General features: G+C 37.8%; 1 protein-coding gene across 1 annotated transcript in view; it reads left to right on the top strand.

Moving 5' to 3' along the window:
* The window catches only part of Slc13a1 (solute carrier family 13 (sodium/sulfate symporters), member 1), a 79,837-nt gene extending 73,393 nt beyond the window's left edge, over positions 1-6,444 (top strand). The window contains exons 13-15 of the mRNA NM_019481.2: positions 2,339-2,500; positions 3,818-3,955; positions 5,625-6,444. Of these exons, the coding sequence (NP_062354.2) occupies positions 2,339-2,500; positions 3,818-3,955; positions 5,625-5,762 (438 nt within the window). The 3' untranslated portion in view covers positions 5,763-6,444. The remainder of the gene's footprint in view (positions 1-2,338; positions 2,501-3,817; positions 3,956-5,624) is intronic.
* Positions 6,445-16,580: the final 10,136 nt, after the last annotated feature.

The following is a 16,580-nucleotide window of genomic DNA, read 5'->3' as shown; positions in this document are numbered from 1 at the left end:
ACTAAGAGAGCTATTAAGAGATTCATACTGAAGGAACTCATGAAGATTCTACACTGTGTATCTCAGGAACTTGAAGTGCAGACAGAATTACAATGGCCTCCAGAAGGGAATCACAAATGATGCATTCCTCTCACTTCTCAACCAGACTTAGGAAAAATTCCCGTTCTGTCCATATTCCAGGAATCTGTGTTTTTGTTTTGGTTTTGGTTTTTTACTTTAGTTTCTGTTCTCTTAACAGCTATATGCAATTTCCATATCCATGGGTATGAATCTACAACGCTAATATCCATATGTGGCTCACTGGATAAAATGCTTCCTCTACAAGATTGAGGAGCACAGTTCAAAGCCCCATGACCCATGTAAATGTCGGGTGGTATGGTTATTCCATACTGTGCTCTATAATTCCAGAGCAAGATAACTAGCTAGATTAGCCATATCAGTGAGCTCTGGGTTCAACTGAGAGAACTTGCCTCAACAGATATCATGAAGAACAATCTAGGAAGACTCTTGTCATCAACTCAGGCTTCTAAAACACACCACACACACACACATACACACAAACCTACATATATATATATATATATATATATATATATGTATATGTATATATATATATATATAATCAAACATGCACCAGCACGCAAAAGCACATACTAAAATACAAATAAATAAAATGATGATTTATGTATCTATAAGTCAAAACAATAAACAATACAGCTGATATCTAGTGCTCATGCCTGTGGAGTTTATAATCACTTTGGAACTGAATTTATTGCTTATAATCAAAGATCTTTCAATGCATAGCCTAGTTTAACATAAACATTATCTCACCAAATATGGAGTATCCCTTCTATTTAGTCATGAAACAGAATAAAAAACTATTAAGCAGAGTACAGGTAACTTTTAGACTACATGTAATAGATTAAAGATCAGTATGTGATCAATCTAAAGAGCTCCACTGGAAGACACAGGATTAATGATAAACAGTTTCGATGGTTTCAAAACTAGAATTCTAGACATCAGAACTAGAAAAATAGTGTGAAGAGAAAGGAAAGAATTTACAGTCTGTAGAGACTACCTCAAATGTACCACCAATCTCAGTACACATGAAAGGGTGTGTTTCTCCCAGTGAATGGAAGGAAGAAAAGAAGGCTTTCCCCAGGGCAGAGTGATTGAGGCAAGGAAGGAGACCAGGACAACAGTTGAGGAGGCTCAAAGAAAATCTGGTTCAGATGAAGCAGGAGGTGGGGGGGGGGGCGGTCTATTTCAGGACAGACATCTTAAGGGAACAACAGCAAAACAAACCCACTTACTTCAGGCGTTTGTTTGCTTGTTGGCTAGGTCTCCAGATATTTTGAAGAGCTGGATGAATTAGTGGCAGGGCACTTACAAAACTAAGCAAACAGAATAATGGTTTCTTAGGAAAACAAAGAACGTCAATACAATCTTAGATGGCTAGGTGGTTCAGCAGTGAACAATACTTATATAATTACAGCAGTAAAGGCTCAATATTGATTTAACCAAAAGTGTTGCTGTGTAATGGGGAATTAAGAGGCAGGAACTATATGTATGCTGAATGGTGTAAGAAAACACAATCCTCATGTAATATATTTGAAAACTAATAGATAATGCTTCAAATTGAAAAATTAAAAAAAAAGCATAATTGCAACATTATTTTGAACAATCATTATATTACTACCTAATATTAGCACACACACACATATATATGTGTGCTAATATATATATATGCTAATATTATACACATTAGCTATATATAACATAACTAATAAATGGAAAGTTCTTGCCTCAAGGGGATACAGCTTATGAGTAATAGATGGAGCCCAGGGACTTCCCACTACTTAAAGCCCTATAGTGCATCATGACTTAAGACATTTGGATATGCCAATCACATAAAATTACAAAATAGTTGAGAAAAGGGGTTGGGGATTTAGCTTAATGGTAGAGCACTTGCCTATCAAGTGCAAGGTCCTGGGTTCAGTCCTCAGCTCTGGAGAGAGAGAGAGAGAGAGAGAGAGAGAGAGAGAGAGAGAGAGAGAGAGAGAGAGAGAGATTGAGAGAGAGCGAGAGAGAATGGGGAAATAATGTAAACTTCTTAAGGCATAATGCTAACACTGAAATAATTCTGAAAATTTGTCCCTATAAAAACTATCCATATTTACCAAAACACAAGAAAATGGGAAATCATATTTCAGAAATAAGTAAATACATTTTGTGTGTGTCTGTGTGTGTGTGTGTGTGTGTGTGTGTGTGCATGCTTAAATAATGTTCCATTAAAGTGAATGATTTGAATAATAAGTACTGTATATTTGTTTTGTAGGTATCAGGACTATCTAACTGGATAGGGAGTAAATTATCTCCTCTAGGTTCATTACCAGTTTGGCTAATAATTCTGATATCTTCCTTGATTGTCACATCTTTGACAGAGGTAGCCAGCAACCCAGCTACCATTACCATTCTGTTCCCAATATTATCTCCTTTGGTGAGTATTAGATTTACATTATTTCCCTCTAGAGTAGGTTTCGATGTTGTTATTTTGACTGCAAGTTCTCATCAAGTACTGTGGAGTTTCTTTTGTGTCTGTGGTCTTTGACCATATAAAGTGATCTGTACTCAAGGAAACCGTTTCACATTTAGGTAGCATATTTAGTAAAAAATTTACCTTCTCTCTGTCTGGGTTTTGTTTTGTTTTTGTTTGAAGATAGATGGAATCATTCTGGATCTATTGCACTAGAAGATGATGCAATATTTTCTAGCACTTTGAGATATCTCTTTCCAGAGTAATGTTCCTACGTTTCTGAGAAGAGCTTCCTATAGGATATGTGTGAATGGATGAGACGATAGTCTGAACCTAGAGGCTTAAATATCTTAAACAGTCCTTTGCTGCCCAGGAAATAAGTCAGACAGATTTGCTAAGAGAGGAGAAAAGACTCCCTCTTTCATGTCCCATAGCAATTACAAGATTTAGCCTTGAGTGAAATGTTTTTCTGACTCAGGTGGGTTACTCTGGTGAAAAGAAAACACTCTAAATTAAGAATTGTGTTAAAGAGAGGATGGTCTCTCTGAAAATGCTTTCTACCCATTCCACAGAGTTATTTTGCTCTGATACTTGAGTTGCTGCTTCAAATTAGAAAATAAAATACAGATTGTTTATCAATTGCTCATTGGCAAGAAATCAAGGGCAAAATGTTGTCTCAGCTTTCTACTTGCTATTTTTATTTAATGAAATGAAGCAGTTAGAAAATTATGCGATGAGTTCCAGATAATAACAACTCTCTCATTCAGTAATTATCACTAAAGATTTTAAATTTGTCACAGAAGTGATAGAGTTCGTAGTTCATGGACAGTGTCTAGGGGCACAGGCACTGGGCCGTCTCCAACAACTTTTTTTAGTGTCTGTGGCCTTAGTGACATTATTTGTTATTTTGAGCTATGCAAGCCCTCTTATAGTATTCTAAAATGCTTAAGTATGATCAAGGATATTGAATTATATAATATATCATGTGTATAGAACACTAGTTACATAATAAATAAACTGATAGCTTCTAAAGTACGTGACACTCTACTTTCTAAATAAATTGCAGTATGAAGGTTTAAATATGGAACAATAACGATATAAATAAGGAGACATATTCTTTCAAATGTTCTGAAGCATCATAAATAATGAAAAATTTTGTGCTGTTAGGTTTCAACCTGATTCTGAGAAAGAAGGTTACAATAAGTTTGTTCATTCTTATGTTTGGTGCCTGCTCTCCGAGTTTGAATTCAAGCCTCTCTTTTTTTCTTCCTTCCATGCCAGGCTGAAGCCATTCAAGTGAACCCTCTTCAGATTTTGCTGCCTTCCACTCTCTGTACCTCATTTGCATTTCTTCTGCCAGTTGCAAATCCACCCAATGCTATTGTTTTTTCCTATGGCCACCTGAAAGTCATTGACATGGTAAGTCAGCAGCTAAGAGAACACTGTAACCCAATATACCCCTCCACCTGGTGGACTGAGTGCCTGCTAGCCTTGAGCTCTAACCAACCATTGAGCAAAGCAGAGTTTGAAGCCTATTTCTGAAAGTGTGTGCATGACTGGCCATAGAAATATTTTTTAAAAAGTGGACATGCCAGAAGTGGAATGCCCTTAGCGTTAGCACTCGCAAATAGAGATGCGGAATGCATACGCACTGGTCTGCGAAAGGAAAAGAGCACAGAATTTCTTAACACAACTTCTTAACCATAAGTCAAGTGAGGCAAGTAAAAGAAGCAGAATTGATAGAATCCAACAATTAAAACAGCACTATGGTTTTCTATCACGAGTATTTATAAAATATTTGCAACATTAACACACTCCCCGGTGCCTGGGGCAAGAGTGTCTTCCTTTTTTATTTTAACACCTGCTTTTGTAGGGTGTCTGTGAAAAATAAAGGCAAATTTATGTGATAGAACAAACATCTTATTTCTAAATACAAAAATAGTGGTAGTTGATAAATAATTTAAGGATATTCTAGTTTTTATCCAATCTCCATCACCAATTTCCAAACCAACCCAAAGAAGGATATAACCAAAGTCAAGTCCTTATTTGTTACATAAACGAAATTGTAAGGAGAGTTCTTGGTCCTTCCTCCCACCCAGATTGTCATCCCTGCACCCTAGGAAAATAAAACTTTTGGAAATATTTCTTTGTAAAAGGCACATAACAACTTGTTGGAAAATAGAATATATTTAATATAAATATGACAAATATGTATCTCTCTCTCTCTCTCTCTCTCTCTCTCTCTGTGTGTGTGTGTGTGTGTGTGTGTGTGTGTATGTGTGTAAATACAAACATACTTATGGAACAAATGAGTGGCTTAAATGGACAGAAAAAGGAATCTCCATAGTACTCATGGTAAATGTATCCCCTTTACTTTGGAAGGCTGTGTTTTAATGCAGAGAATTCAGGAGTATTCAAACATTCTGAGAGAGCAGACAATTACTATTTTAGGCTTCGCAGGCCATAGTCTCTGTCTCATCCTCCATTTTATTAAAGAAAAAAAATCTAGCCAAAGATAAAAAATAAAAACTGAGAAAGTTGAAGTCTGGGTCTAAAAATTGGTATAACAAAAGCAGATTAAGATCAGAAACTGACAATTTCTAATATGTTAAAAAGCAATTTTGAGATTGTTCAGTGGTCACTAGAATTACTATGTAAGAGTTTTGAGGATACAATCACTAAGAAAGGAATAGAAGTGACAATATACACTTTCATTTAAAGAGTACTTGCATAGGAAACCAATAGTGCTAAGTGACCCCATAGAACACAGTTATCACATAGCATTCTAAAACCTATCCTTTGAGAACTAAGATTATCAAACTTCTTACTTAGCATACAAGGGCAGATTGACTTACATATATTTCAAAGAGAAATACCTCTGATGTTGTCAAAATGATAGTTAAAAACAAATTTTCATTTGACAGTACAGTCACTGATATTAGAGAATATTCCTAGTTTGATACTCACAACCTATGCAGGTCATTGAGGGTGCGTGGGAATCAGGTTTGTGCTTTGTGTGATGCTATTCGGAACCCTTGGTAGGATTTCTCCCTGGGAGACTGACATTTATGCTCTTCCCCTGTTCTAGGTTAAAGCTGGACTTGGAGTGAATATTTTGGGTGTTGCTGTGGTGATGCTAGGCATGTTCACCTGGATCGAGCCGATGTTTAACCTCCACGAGTATCCCTCCTGGGCTTCTAACTTTGTTAATCAGACCATGCCATGACAAACACACAAGAGCTACCAGTTCATGGTGACTTTAGGACTTGCTAAGAATTGACTGTACAATGTAGCTGTATAGGACTGGCACATGCAAATCATCGATACAGCTACGGCAATCGCAGAACATGCCTCACACATGCCCCTTGTCAGCATCTTAATACAGAGTCCGTATCTTTTCAAACCCAATCAAAGAGCATCTACCCGCCTTCGTCCAGAAACTAAGGTGGAGACTGCACTGGCAGACCATCTATGTGCTTGCTCTTTCTCCATAAAAATGATGCTTAAGGACCTTCAAAGAAGTTAGGCCATTCACCGCATCTTAAACTTGGAGTTCAGTGTAACATTGCAAACATCAACTTATTATTTGAAAATATTTTCTTATGAAACTAAAAGCAGAAAATAAAGTGTGAAAGTAAATGAGACACTTGGATAAGTTATTTTCTATAGTGTTTGTCAAGGGAATTTGCTAAAGTCTCAAGCTATGGCTATTCTGTGTAATGTAAAAAGAAGTGTGTATTTATTTATTGAAAAGTCTAACTGCATTATTACTGAGGTACAGACAGGACAAGTTTAAATTACAATAGCTACAAGTTCCAAAATTCATGAATCCATTTGATAGTAAAAAAATTTATAATGATTAATTTCTACTTGTTCAAATAAACAGGCTAATATTTATGCTTCTATGAGTCCTGTGCAATGCATTTTGAATATCAATGAATAAATAAGTTATGATTTGTGGTAGTTTTACAGTACAGTTAGAGAAGCTATGCATTAAAGCTATTAACACGTTGATGTAATGTACAACCTTTTGCATCTGTCAGACTTGAATCACAGTCCTTTGGGAGTAAATCTTTCCTTCAGTCTAACATAGGAAAAAACAAATAAACTCTCTGGTTTTACTAACTCTTAGTTGACATAAAGATTACAAATTTTGAAGATAATATCCAGAAGCTAATTTCTATCACGAACCACGGGAATGGGAACCTGTAACCACTTCTGGTGTAGACACTGACTCTCCACTTGGGTTAGCAGATGTCCAGCAAGGGGCCATGGCAGGGTAAAATCCTAAAACACTTAAAATTTCTTCTTCAAACCACTCCTGTCCCTTTTTTCTAATTAAATGTTTGTTTTTATTTTTAAAAGTGTTTGTTTAGAAACCTATATAAGGAAAATGAGACATAATTATAAAAACATCACTGTGCACAAAACCACAGAATTCCATTGTATCAATACTGAACTGAGATAAAAGAAAAATATAGAATGAAAAATTACAATAGCTTATTTGACAAATGAGAAAAACTATTTATGATCATAGGAAAAAGAAAGGCAATCTTTGGGCAGACAGACAGACAATAATACAGGAAAAAGAGAAAGATCTTTGGTATCCCAAAGTTGGACTAACAAAAAACGAAACTAGCAAAATACCAATAATCTTACAAACAATACTAAGATGTTAGAACATAAAACTTTCAGACTATGAAATGAATCTTGGGTATTCCGAACTTTTGGGCTAATACTCACTTATCAGTGATGCATACTATGTGTGTTCTTTTGTGACTGAGTCACCTCATTCAGGATGATATTTTCAAGTTCCATCCATTTGCCTGCAAATTTCATTGTTTTTAAATACCTGATTAGCACTCTATTGTGTAAATGTACTACATTTTCTGTATCCATTCCTCTGTTGAAGGACATCTGAGTTGTTTCCAGTTTCTGGCTATTATAAATAAGGCTGCTATGAACATAGTAGAGCATGTGTTCTTATTACATTTTGGAGGATCTGCTGGGCATATGCCCAGGAGTGATATAGCTGGGTCCTCAGGTCCAATTTTCTGAGGAACCTCAGGGTCCTTAATGGATGAGTTGGAGACGGGACTAAAGGAGCTGAGGGGGGTTGCAGCCCCATGGAAGGAGCAACAGTGTCAACAGGCCCGAGCCTCTGGAGCGCCTTGGGACTGAGCCACCAACCAAAGAATACTCATGGAGAGACCCAGGATTCTGGCCACATACGTGGCAGAGGATGGCCTTGTTGGACATCAGTGGGATGAGAGACCCTTGGGCCTGAATGTATTCGATGTCTCAGTGTAAGGGAATGCCAGGGTGGGAAGACAGGAGGGGTGTGTAGGTGCGTGGGGAGCACCCTCATAGAGGCAGGGGGAGGGGGAATGGGATAGGGGCTTCCAAAGGGGAGACCTGGAAAGGGGAAAACATTTGAAATGTAAATAAAGTAAATATCCAATTTTTTTTTAAGAAGACCAAAACTTTCACACTAAAATGATAAGGCAGACAAAAATATGCCTTTGCTTTTTAATTCTCATAAGCATATTCCTCTATGTTAAAGACTTAGTTTGGAAATTTTTCTAAATGATATGATTTATACACTTATTCTTGAAATTAAGCATAAAGAACATTCTAAAAATATGATATATCTGTTTTACTAACTTTTAGATTATATTTTTATTATTTAAAACAATTTCTAAATGTAAATATATTTTGATCAAGTTTTTCTCTTCCCCCAAATCTTTCTAGATCCTCTCTCCTGCCTGCCCACACAGCTTTAAGTTTTCTCAAGAAATAAACAAAAGTGTAATTAAAAGCCCCCCTAAAACTAACAAGAGAAAATATAATAACCCCCCATAAGAAAAACCAAAACAAAAAACAAACAAAAACTACCAAACTGCATCCAAACAAAATACACACAAAAAATTGTTGTGTTTATAATGTTACTCAACCTCTCCTGAACATGAGGCCTGCCCTGGAGTGGTTGATATACCTAGATATACCCAGTGTCACTTCACTGGAGTAAACAAATTATCTTTCTCCCAGCAGGTATAAAGAGCAGTTTAGTTGTTAATCTTAACCCTAGTGGCTAAGTTTTCATTCATTCATTCATTCATTCATTCATTCATTCATTTGGGTGTCTTTTGAAATATAACAAAGACACAAGAATCAAAGACCCACTTTTTTGTACCCTCAGGAATCAGTACATACACTAAACTGGAAGACACAGTTTATATACAGAGCACCTGGTGCAGACCTGTGCAAGCCATGTGCAGCTGCTTCAGTCTGTATGATTTCATGTAGCTTTGATCTTGATTCAGAGGGCCTTGTTTTCTTGGTGTCCTGCGTTCCTTCTGGTACATTATACTCTTTCTGTTGCCTCTCTCATGGAGTACCGTGACCTCCGCGGAGAAGGAATTGATAGAGACACCCCACTTAGGGCTGAATGTTCCAAGGTCTCTCTGCATATTTTCTGCCTGTGGGTTTGTATATTTCTTCCCATCTACTGCAGGAGGAGGCTTCTCTGGTGATGGCTGAGCAAGGCACTGATCTATGAGTCCAGCAGAGTGTCATTAGGAGTCATTTTATCACTACATTTTGTTTCTTGTTTTTAGAACAGTATTATTTGGATTTTATCCAAGGTCCCTAGGCAACCTAGTCATGTGTTCTTGTACATTAAAGCAATGTCTGGTATTTCTTCTAAAATAATATACAATGGATTGTCTATCTTTATTACCTGTGGTTAGTAATCAATGAAATTAATCATCTTTTCAAGGAAAAACTCGTTCTTTTAAATCTTAAAATATAATACTGCTGATTTTTTAATATCATCTATGTTAATTTAAAGTATTCATTTCTTTATTCTTTTCTCTATTGTATGTTATATTCTTATTTATGATCTGGCATACTGATTACATTTTTCTTCTAGTTTATCACAGCCAAATTACATTACATGATATGTACATTTTTATTATGAAAAACCTAAAGTGACTTTTCAGATTATCATGAACATTTGGGTCTGAAAAACATATCAGCACTTTGGCTTGAATGATTTTAGCATATTACTTCCAGCAGCTGCCATCTGAGTGCAAGGACAGTAATACTTAGCCTGAAATTGTTTAATTGAGCTATTCTTTCTCCTTGCCACATCTTTGTTTGGCTGATGTATCAGACCTGACTGATTCATTTCGAATTAATCCCTTTTATATCAAAGTCTTCAAGTTTTTTAAGTCTGAGGATTTCATGCTGTCTTTGAAATTTCTAGAAGACACTCGTAAACACATGATCAAACACATCTTTGTCCTCCCACTCTGTAGAGGATAGTATTTTTGCTATTATCTTTTTAAAATATTTTTATTACATATTTTCCTCTATTACATTTCCAATGCTATCCCAAAAGTCCCCCATACCCTCCCCCCCACTTCCCTACCCACCCATTCCCATTGTTTTGGCCCTGGTGTCCCCCTGTACTGGGGCATATAAAGTTTGCGTGTCCAATGGGCCTCTCTTTCCAGTGATGGCCGACTAGGCCATCTTTTGATACATATGCAGCTAGAGTCAAGAGCTCCGGGGTACTGATTAGTTCATAATGTTGTTCCACCTATAGGGTTGCAGATCCCTTTAGCTCCTTGGGTACTTTTTCTAGCTCCTCCATTGGGAGCCCTGTGATCCATCCAATAGCTGACTGTGAGCATCCACTTCTGTGTTTGCTAGGCCCCGGCATAGTCTCACAAAAGACAGCTACATCTGGGTCCTTTCGATAAAATCTTGCTAGTGTATGCAATGGTGTCAGCGTTTGGATGCTGATTATGGGGTGGATCCCTGGATATGGCAGTCTCTACATGGTCCATCCTTTCGTCTCAGCTCCAAACTTTGTCTCTGTAACTCCTTCCATGGGTGTTTTGTTCCCAATTCTAAGGAGGGGCATAGTGTCCACACTTCAGTCTTCATTCTTCTTGAGTTTCATGTGTTTAGCAAATTGTATCTTATATCCTGGGTATCCTAGGTTTTGGGCTAATATCCACTTATCAGTGAGTACATATTGTGTGAGTTCCTTTGTGAATGTGTTACCTCATTCAGGATGATGCCCTCCAGGTCCATCCATTTGTCTAGGAATTTCATAAATTCATTCTTTTTAATAGCTGAGTAGTACTCCATTGTGTAAATGTACCACATTTTTTATCTTGAGCATTACTTAAAGGTTAAGTAGAAATCGTTGTCACTTTAAATTCCAGTATGTTACTTACTATCATATTCCATCTGGATAATAATAGCAGTTACACTAACTACCCTTTCACTCTTCAGGCAAACACTGTGAAGACTCCATGGGTACATGTGTGTCCTTCATTTGTCCCAACTGGTACTGTACTCTGCTGTATTTCTAGGATCCAGATTTCTCTCTAATGTGTGTATTTTCCCCTACTTGGTTTCCATGCTGTTTTATCAGCCTTAGAAGTGGAGAAATTGACTTCCAACAAATGTTACTAGTTAACATTATTGCCGCTGGATGACACAACAGTATCATGACATGTTGTTTGTGTTGACAAGTTTTCAATACGTACAATATTGTTGCATATATTTCGGTATCTCTGCCATAGCTGTACATTTGGTAAGAACCTTTGTGATAACTGGTCAAGGAACTTGGCCCTATATGAGACATTAAATCACACTCCTTTACCCCAACCTCAGGAAACACCACTAAAGAGAGGGTAGCCAGAGTGTCAGAACCAGAGATTGGGGAGGACTGATGCTTTCTAGATTATGCCATTCAACTTTTCAACATCTTTATGGTAGACTGTATACCCTAGCTGAAGACGTATTAACGTATTAATGGCCTCTCAGGGAGAGAGTTCGTTTTCTTCAGCAGTGTTATCTGTGCTGGATTGCCCAGGCTCTACAGGACCCCATACCCATTCAAATAGAGCAGCACTAATTTGGACTTACTGAGGAGAAGAAGAAGAAGAAGAAGAAGAAGAAGAAGAAGAAGAAGAAGAAGAAGAAGAAGAAGAAGAAGAAGAAGAAGAAGAAGAAGAAGAAGAGGGGGAGGGGGAGGAGGGGAAGGAGAAGAAGGAGAAGGAGAAGAAGGAGGAGGAGGAGAAGGAGGAGGAGGAGGAGGAGGAGGAGGAGGAGAAGGGAGAGGAGGAGGAGGAGAAGAAGGAGGAGAAGGAGGAGGAGGAGAAGAAGGAGGAGAAGGGAGAGGAGGAGGAGGAGGAGGAGGGGGAGGGGGAGGAGGGGAAGCAGGGGAAGCAGGGGAAGGAGATGAAGAGAAAGAGGAGAAAGAGGAAGAGGAAGAAGAGAAGGAAGAGGAGGAAGAGGAGGCAGAATAGGAGGAGGAAGAGGAAGCAGGAAGTTGAGAATAGAAGAAGAGGAAGTAAAGAGGTAGGAAAGAGTCCAGAGCAGGGAAAGAACTCAAGATTTGGAAGCAGAATATGAGTAGTGGGATTTAGGAAGGTGAATAATGGCTGGTTATGACAAAAAGACATCGTATATGAATTTCTTAAAGTAAAAATATTATGCCAATAAAAGAGCCTTTATGATGAGTATTGGTTTCTCAGATGAATGACTATGATGTGTACTTTTTATGTATGTAGATTTTACCTAAATGTATTTTTTTCACTTTTTTTTTTTTTTTAGGAGGTGGATTCTAGGAGTGAAACAGTAGAACCAAGAGAAATGAGCCAATTTTACTAGGGGAGCACAGCCTAAAAAGGAAAACAGTTAAAGCTGTTACTCCAGAGAAGCACTAGTCATCTCAACACTCAAACAAACCACTTTAATTCAGCGAAAAGGTTTTAGCTAAGTTCTGGGAGTGCAAATATCAAAAGCATGGTCTCACCTTCATGGAGGCCACTTGCATTAACTGACTTACCACTAGAAACAGCAAACAGAAACAATTAAAAGGGCTTTCAAAATATGACAACTTTTAGTTGTCTAACAAGCCTGACGCTCCTCCTCTCTCTCTCTGCCATCCCAGCACAGACTTACAGGTACACAAGACCATGCCCAACTTTTCACATGGGTGCTTGGAGTTTAAACTCATGCTTCTACAAATGCTCTTACTTGCTAATCCATCTCTCCAGCCCCATTTTTGTGTGATACTTAATAAAAGCTGGCGAATTCCACCAAGATGGAAGCAATGTGTATGACCTAACATTAGCAAGATAAATGGAATCCAAATGACAAAGAGATCAAGTATTCTAATTGTTAACTACAGACCATAAAATCATGAGGACTAACAATCTGCAAAGAGAGAAGAGAATTCTGAAAACGGTGTAAAAATGGTAAGCATGATACTGACAATATCCTCTTACAGTTTTAGTATTTAGAAGTTCAAGGAAACATTAATATAGTTAACTGATGTGAAGGAACATTGAAGATGGATACTGCTAAATTGTGAGCTTAAATGAGCAGCTGATTTTAAAATAGAGAGGTTAGGACAGATTGTTTAAGTTTGTCCAGGGAAATTGCATCAGACAGACCTTAAAGGCAGAGGAGGAAGGCAGAGTTGGTGATAAGTAAGAAGGAGAAGAACTTGACCCAGGCTTGATTGTTGGGCATCAAGCTGATCTCAAGTCAAGTAGTTCAGGCATCTTAGAGAGGCTGAGGTTGTCCTGCAACTGAAATCTCAACTAGGAAATACAGATTGCCATCCTACAGCTATGTGGAACTGAACTCTGCCAACAGTCAGAGGGTGTGACCCTCAGAGCACCTATGAGGGTGGCCGATATAGCTCTGAGCCTATTCTGAATTTACTTCTCAAGATTTTGTTTTGGTCATCAAATCCACAGAACTGCCAGTTATGATGGGTATTATGTTTAGCCACTAAACATTCTTATTAATGTGTTATGGTAACAAGAGAGAACGAACACAATAAGCAGCATGAGACTGTAAACCATGGTGACAGACAGTAAAAAAATACATCAAATAGAAATTTTAGAAATAGGAAATATCACAACGTTAAAAACTTGAGGTTAAGTCACACATTTTACAAACCAGAAGTGTGAACTGGAAAAAAAAAAAGCAAGCTCCAAAACTGTGAAATGAATAGCACAGGGATTAAAAAATGGAACCCTAAAAGGGAGATTTATTAGTGGCTGATGGCTGGGACAAAAACATGTCAAAAATGACTTAAGGAAAGTTTATTTTTGCTCAGGTTGAAGGTGCAATCCATCTTGGTGTGCAGTCCATCTTGGTAGGGAAGGTATGGCAGCTGGACCATGTGACAGCTGGTTACCTTGCATGCCCAGTCAGAAAACTAGGAGAAATGAATGGTGGTACCCAGCTCACCCTCTCCTTGTTATTCAGTTTAAGATTCTGGTCTATGAGACAGTTCTAATCTTATTCAGACTGAATCCCCTCTCTTCAGTTAAACCTTTTTCAAAATATTTATAGACATACCCAGGGATATATTTCCAAAAACAATTCTAAATCCTATCAAGTAAACAAAGATGATTAGTGACCATAGGGAGTTAGTAAAAATTAAAATAATTTTTAAAAGATACATGCTTTTAATCAGAATTGGAGTGGATAATACAATCGAGCAGAGACCTAGTGGCACAAGACTATAATCTTAGCATATGAGAGGCTGAGATAGGAAGATCAGGAGTTCAAGGCCAGCTTGTGCTGTATAGTGAACCCTAGTTTAAAAGGAGGGATATGCTGGGTCTATAATCCAATGGTAGAGTGCAACACACACAGAAGGTCTGAAATTAAAAATTATCAACCAAGAATTACATGTCTCAAGAATGAGACAAAAAGAGATTTCAAGCCAAACAAAACTGACCTTAACACCCAATATCCACTAACGTTTTTCTAATAGCCGTATCAAGAATGAAATGTTAGAAGAACATTCATCTATCTCTAATCTCATATCTATATCTACATCAATATCTATATATCCATGTAGCCACCTGTGGCCACGTGAACTGGGTTCCCCTGAAAGGCAGGCTGGTGCTGAAAGCGATCAGATGGCGAGAAAAGAACAAGGCTAAGACAAACCTTTCTGTTCAAAGCCTCTGAAGTTTACTGAGAGTTCATGCTTATAAAGAGGGTAGGCCCATCCCCTGCCAGCCCATTCTTGGTGCCTGGAGCCAATCTACAGAGTGTGTCTCCGGACTGTCTCAAGGACCTTTCAGCAGGAAGCAGAGTCTTGGAGAAGAGCAAATAGAGCCATCAAGGTCAGAAGGCTCTACCCTAGGTAATCTCCTTCTTAGCGGCTGCAAGGTCAAAGTCTGGATCAGCCTGCTTCAAGGCTGTGGGAGGCTACATATCTATATTTATCAGCTATATCTTTGAGTCTACCTCTACATCGACATCTATATATTTATATATCTATATTATCTATCTATGAAGGTATTCAACCTTCCTAATGCTGTGACCTTCCAATACGGTTCCTCACGTTGTGGTGATCCCCTAACCATAAAATTTGGCACAGTTTCAGAGGATTCAGAGAATGATTCCTGGCTCACTGTGCTTGGACAGAATGTCCAAGATTTGAGTATTTGTTAAAGAAGCTACTCAGTTCATGACCACCCCAAACAGAGAGCAATGAGAGCTTACACACAGAGAGAAGCTAGAAACATCATACCCACATGGACCAGCTCCTAGTGACCTTCCTCCTTCAACTAGAACCTTGAACAACCTAGAACAAGTGAGCACAATGGATAGATTCACCCAACTTCTTCGACAACACACCAGCATTAAGCTGAATATTGTGTCTGATGCTCTGGGAGCTGAGAAGTTTTCCACTCTGACTAAATATATTCAGTCCCACAGGAGACCTGAGAATTGTCTCCTCTGGTAGTTTTGCCTGTGATCACTGTTGGGCAGATTTTATGGAATGGTCTGAGTCTGTGCATTCTGATCTCTATGATTCTCTGCTCTGCAATTTTAATCACCTTGGGCTCACATCTCCACAGTAAACAGCAGGACTAGCCTGAATTCCCTGGGATGAACTGCTTCCTAGGACCCATCTCCGTAGAATAATCTAAAGCCATTGTAGCACTCATTTCTTTCTATGTGTCAAAAGTCATTGTCCTGTATATCCTGGATTTCAAACTCTGGAAGTATTGCTTTATATATTTTTTCTTGCTCCCTGTTTGTCTCAGGTAAAAGAGTAAATTGTATTCCTAATGTTGTAACCTGACAAATGCAGAAGTTCCCAGAACAGTTCAACTTAATTACAATCCTTTTTATTTTTTCTAGGAAGTTTGGAATTAGGGCAAACAGAGGTAATAGGGGTAATTATGAAATCTCTTATTGTAATAGTTGAGTAAGTCGTTAAAGAAGAGAATAAACTCTGTTGAAGAACCTTTATTGTGGCAATGGAAAATAGAAGGGATTACATCATGAGTGGAAATGAGAAAATTGCTCAGCTTGAGGTGTGTGTAACACCTCTAAGCAAGAATCAGGAGAAAATACCTATTAATACTTAAATGTGAAATGATAAAATGACCAGACAAACATTCTGAATTTCAAATACAATGCTTCTATGGGATGAAATGCTCTTTGCACTTTCTCAACAACATTCATTATTCATCACAGTTACTTAGTATTTATTTGCTTGTATATTTTATTTAGTAATTGCCCATATTTATTAAAATACACTTAGGACAGAAGAAGCTGCACATATGTAGAATGTGGTATGTTTGGAAACACACATTCAATTGTGTGTCCATCGTCATAATCCAGGTAATAACCACACACATCATCTCTAAGCCTACTTGTGTCTGTTGTTGCTGGTATTGTTTCTGTTGCTTGTAACACCCTGATCTCAGATAGGAAAGGAGTTGTTTCTCGTAGCACTGCATTAGAGGATACTGAGAGCTATAAGTCCTGACCTCAGGTAAACTAGGTTTCTCAAGGATGTTTTCTTCCTCTTTCAGTTTGAACATGGTTTCATCTTCATACTTACAACAGAGTTTTGACTGTATTAATCATAGTTCTATTGCTGCAAAGAGACACTATGACTAAGACAACTCTTACAAAAGAAAGCATTTAACTGGGGGATTGCTTTTAGTTTTAGAGAGTTAGTCCAGGCTCA

This window comes from Mus musculus, chromosome 6 (genome assembly GCF_000001635.26).
Source record: "Mus musculus strain C57BL/6J chromosome 6, GRCm38.p6 C57BL/6J".
In the NCBI taxonomy this organism is placed as follows: domain Eukaryota; kingdom Metazoa; phylum Chordata; class Mammalia; order Rodentia; family Muridae; genus Mus; species Mus musculus.
This window is presented reverse-complemented; position numbering and strand designations above follow the sequence as displayed.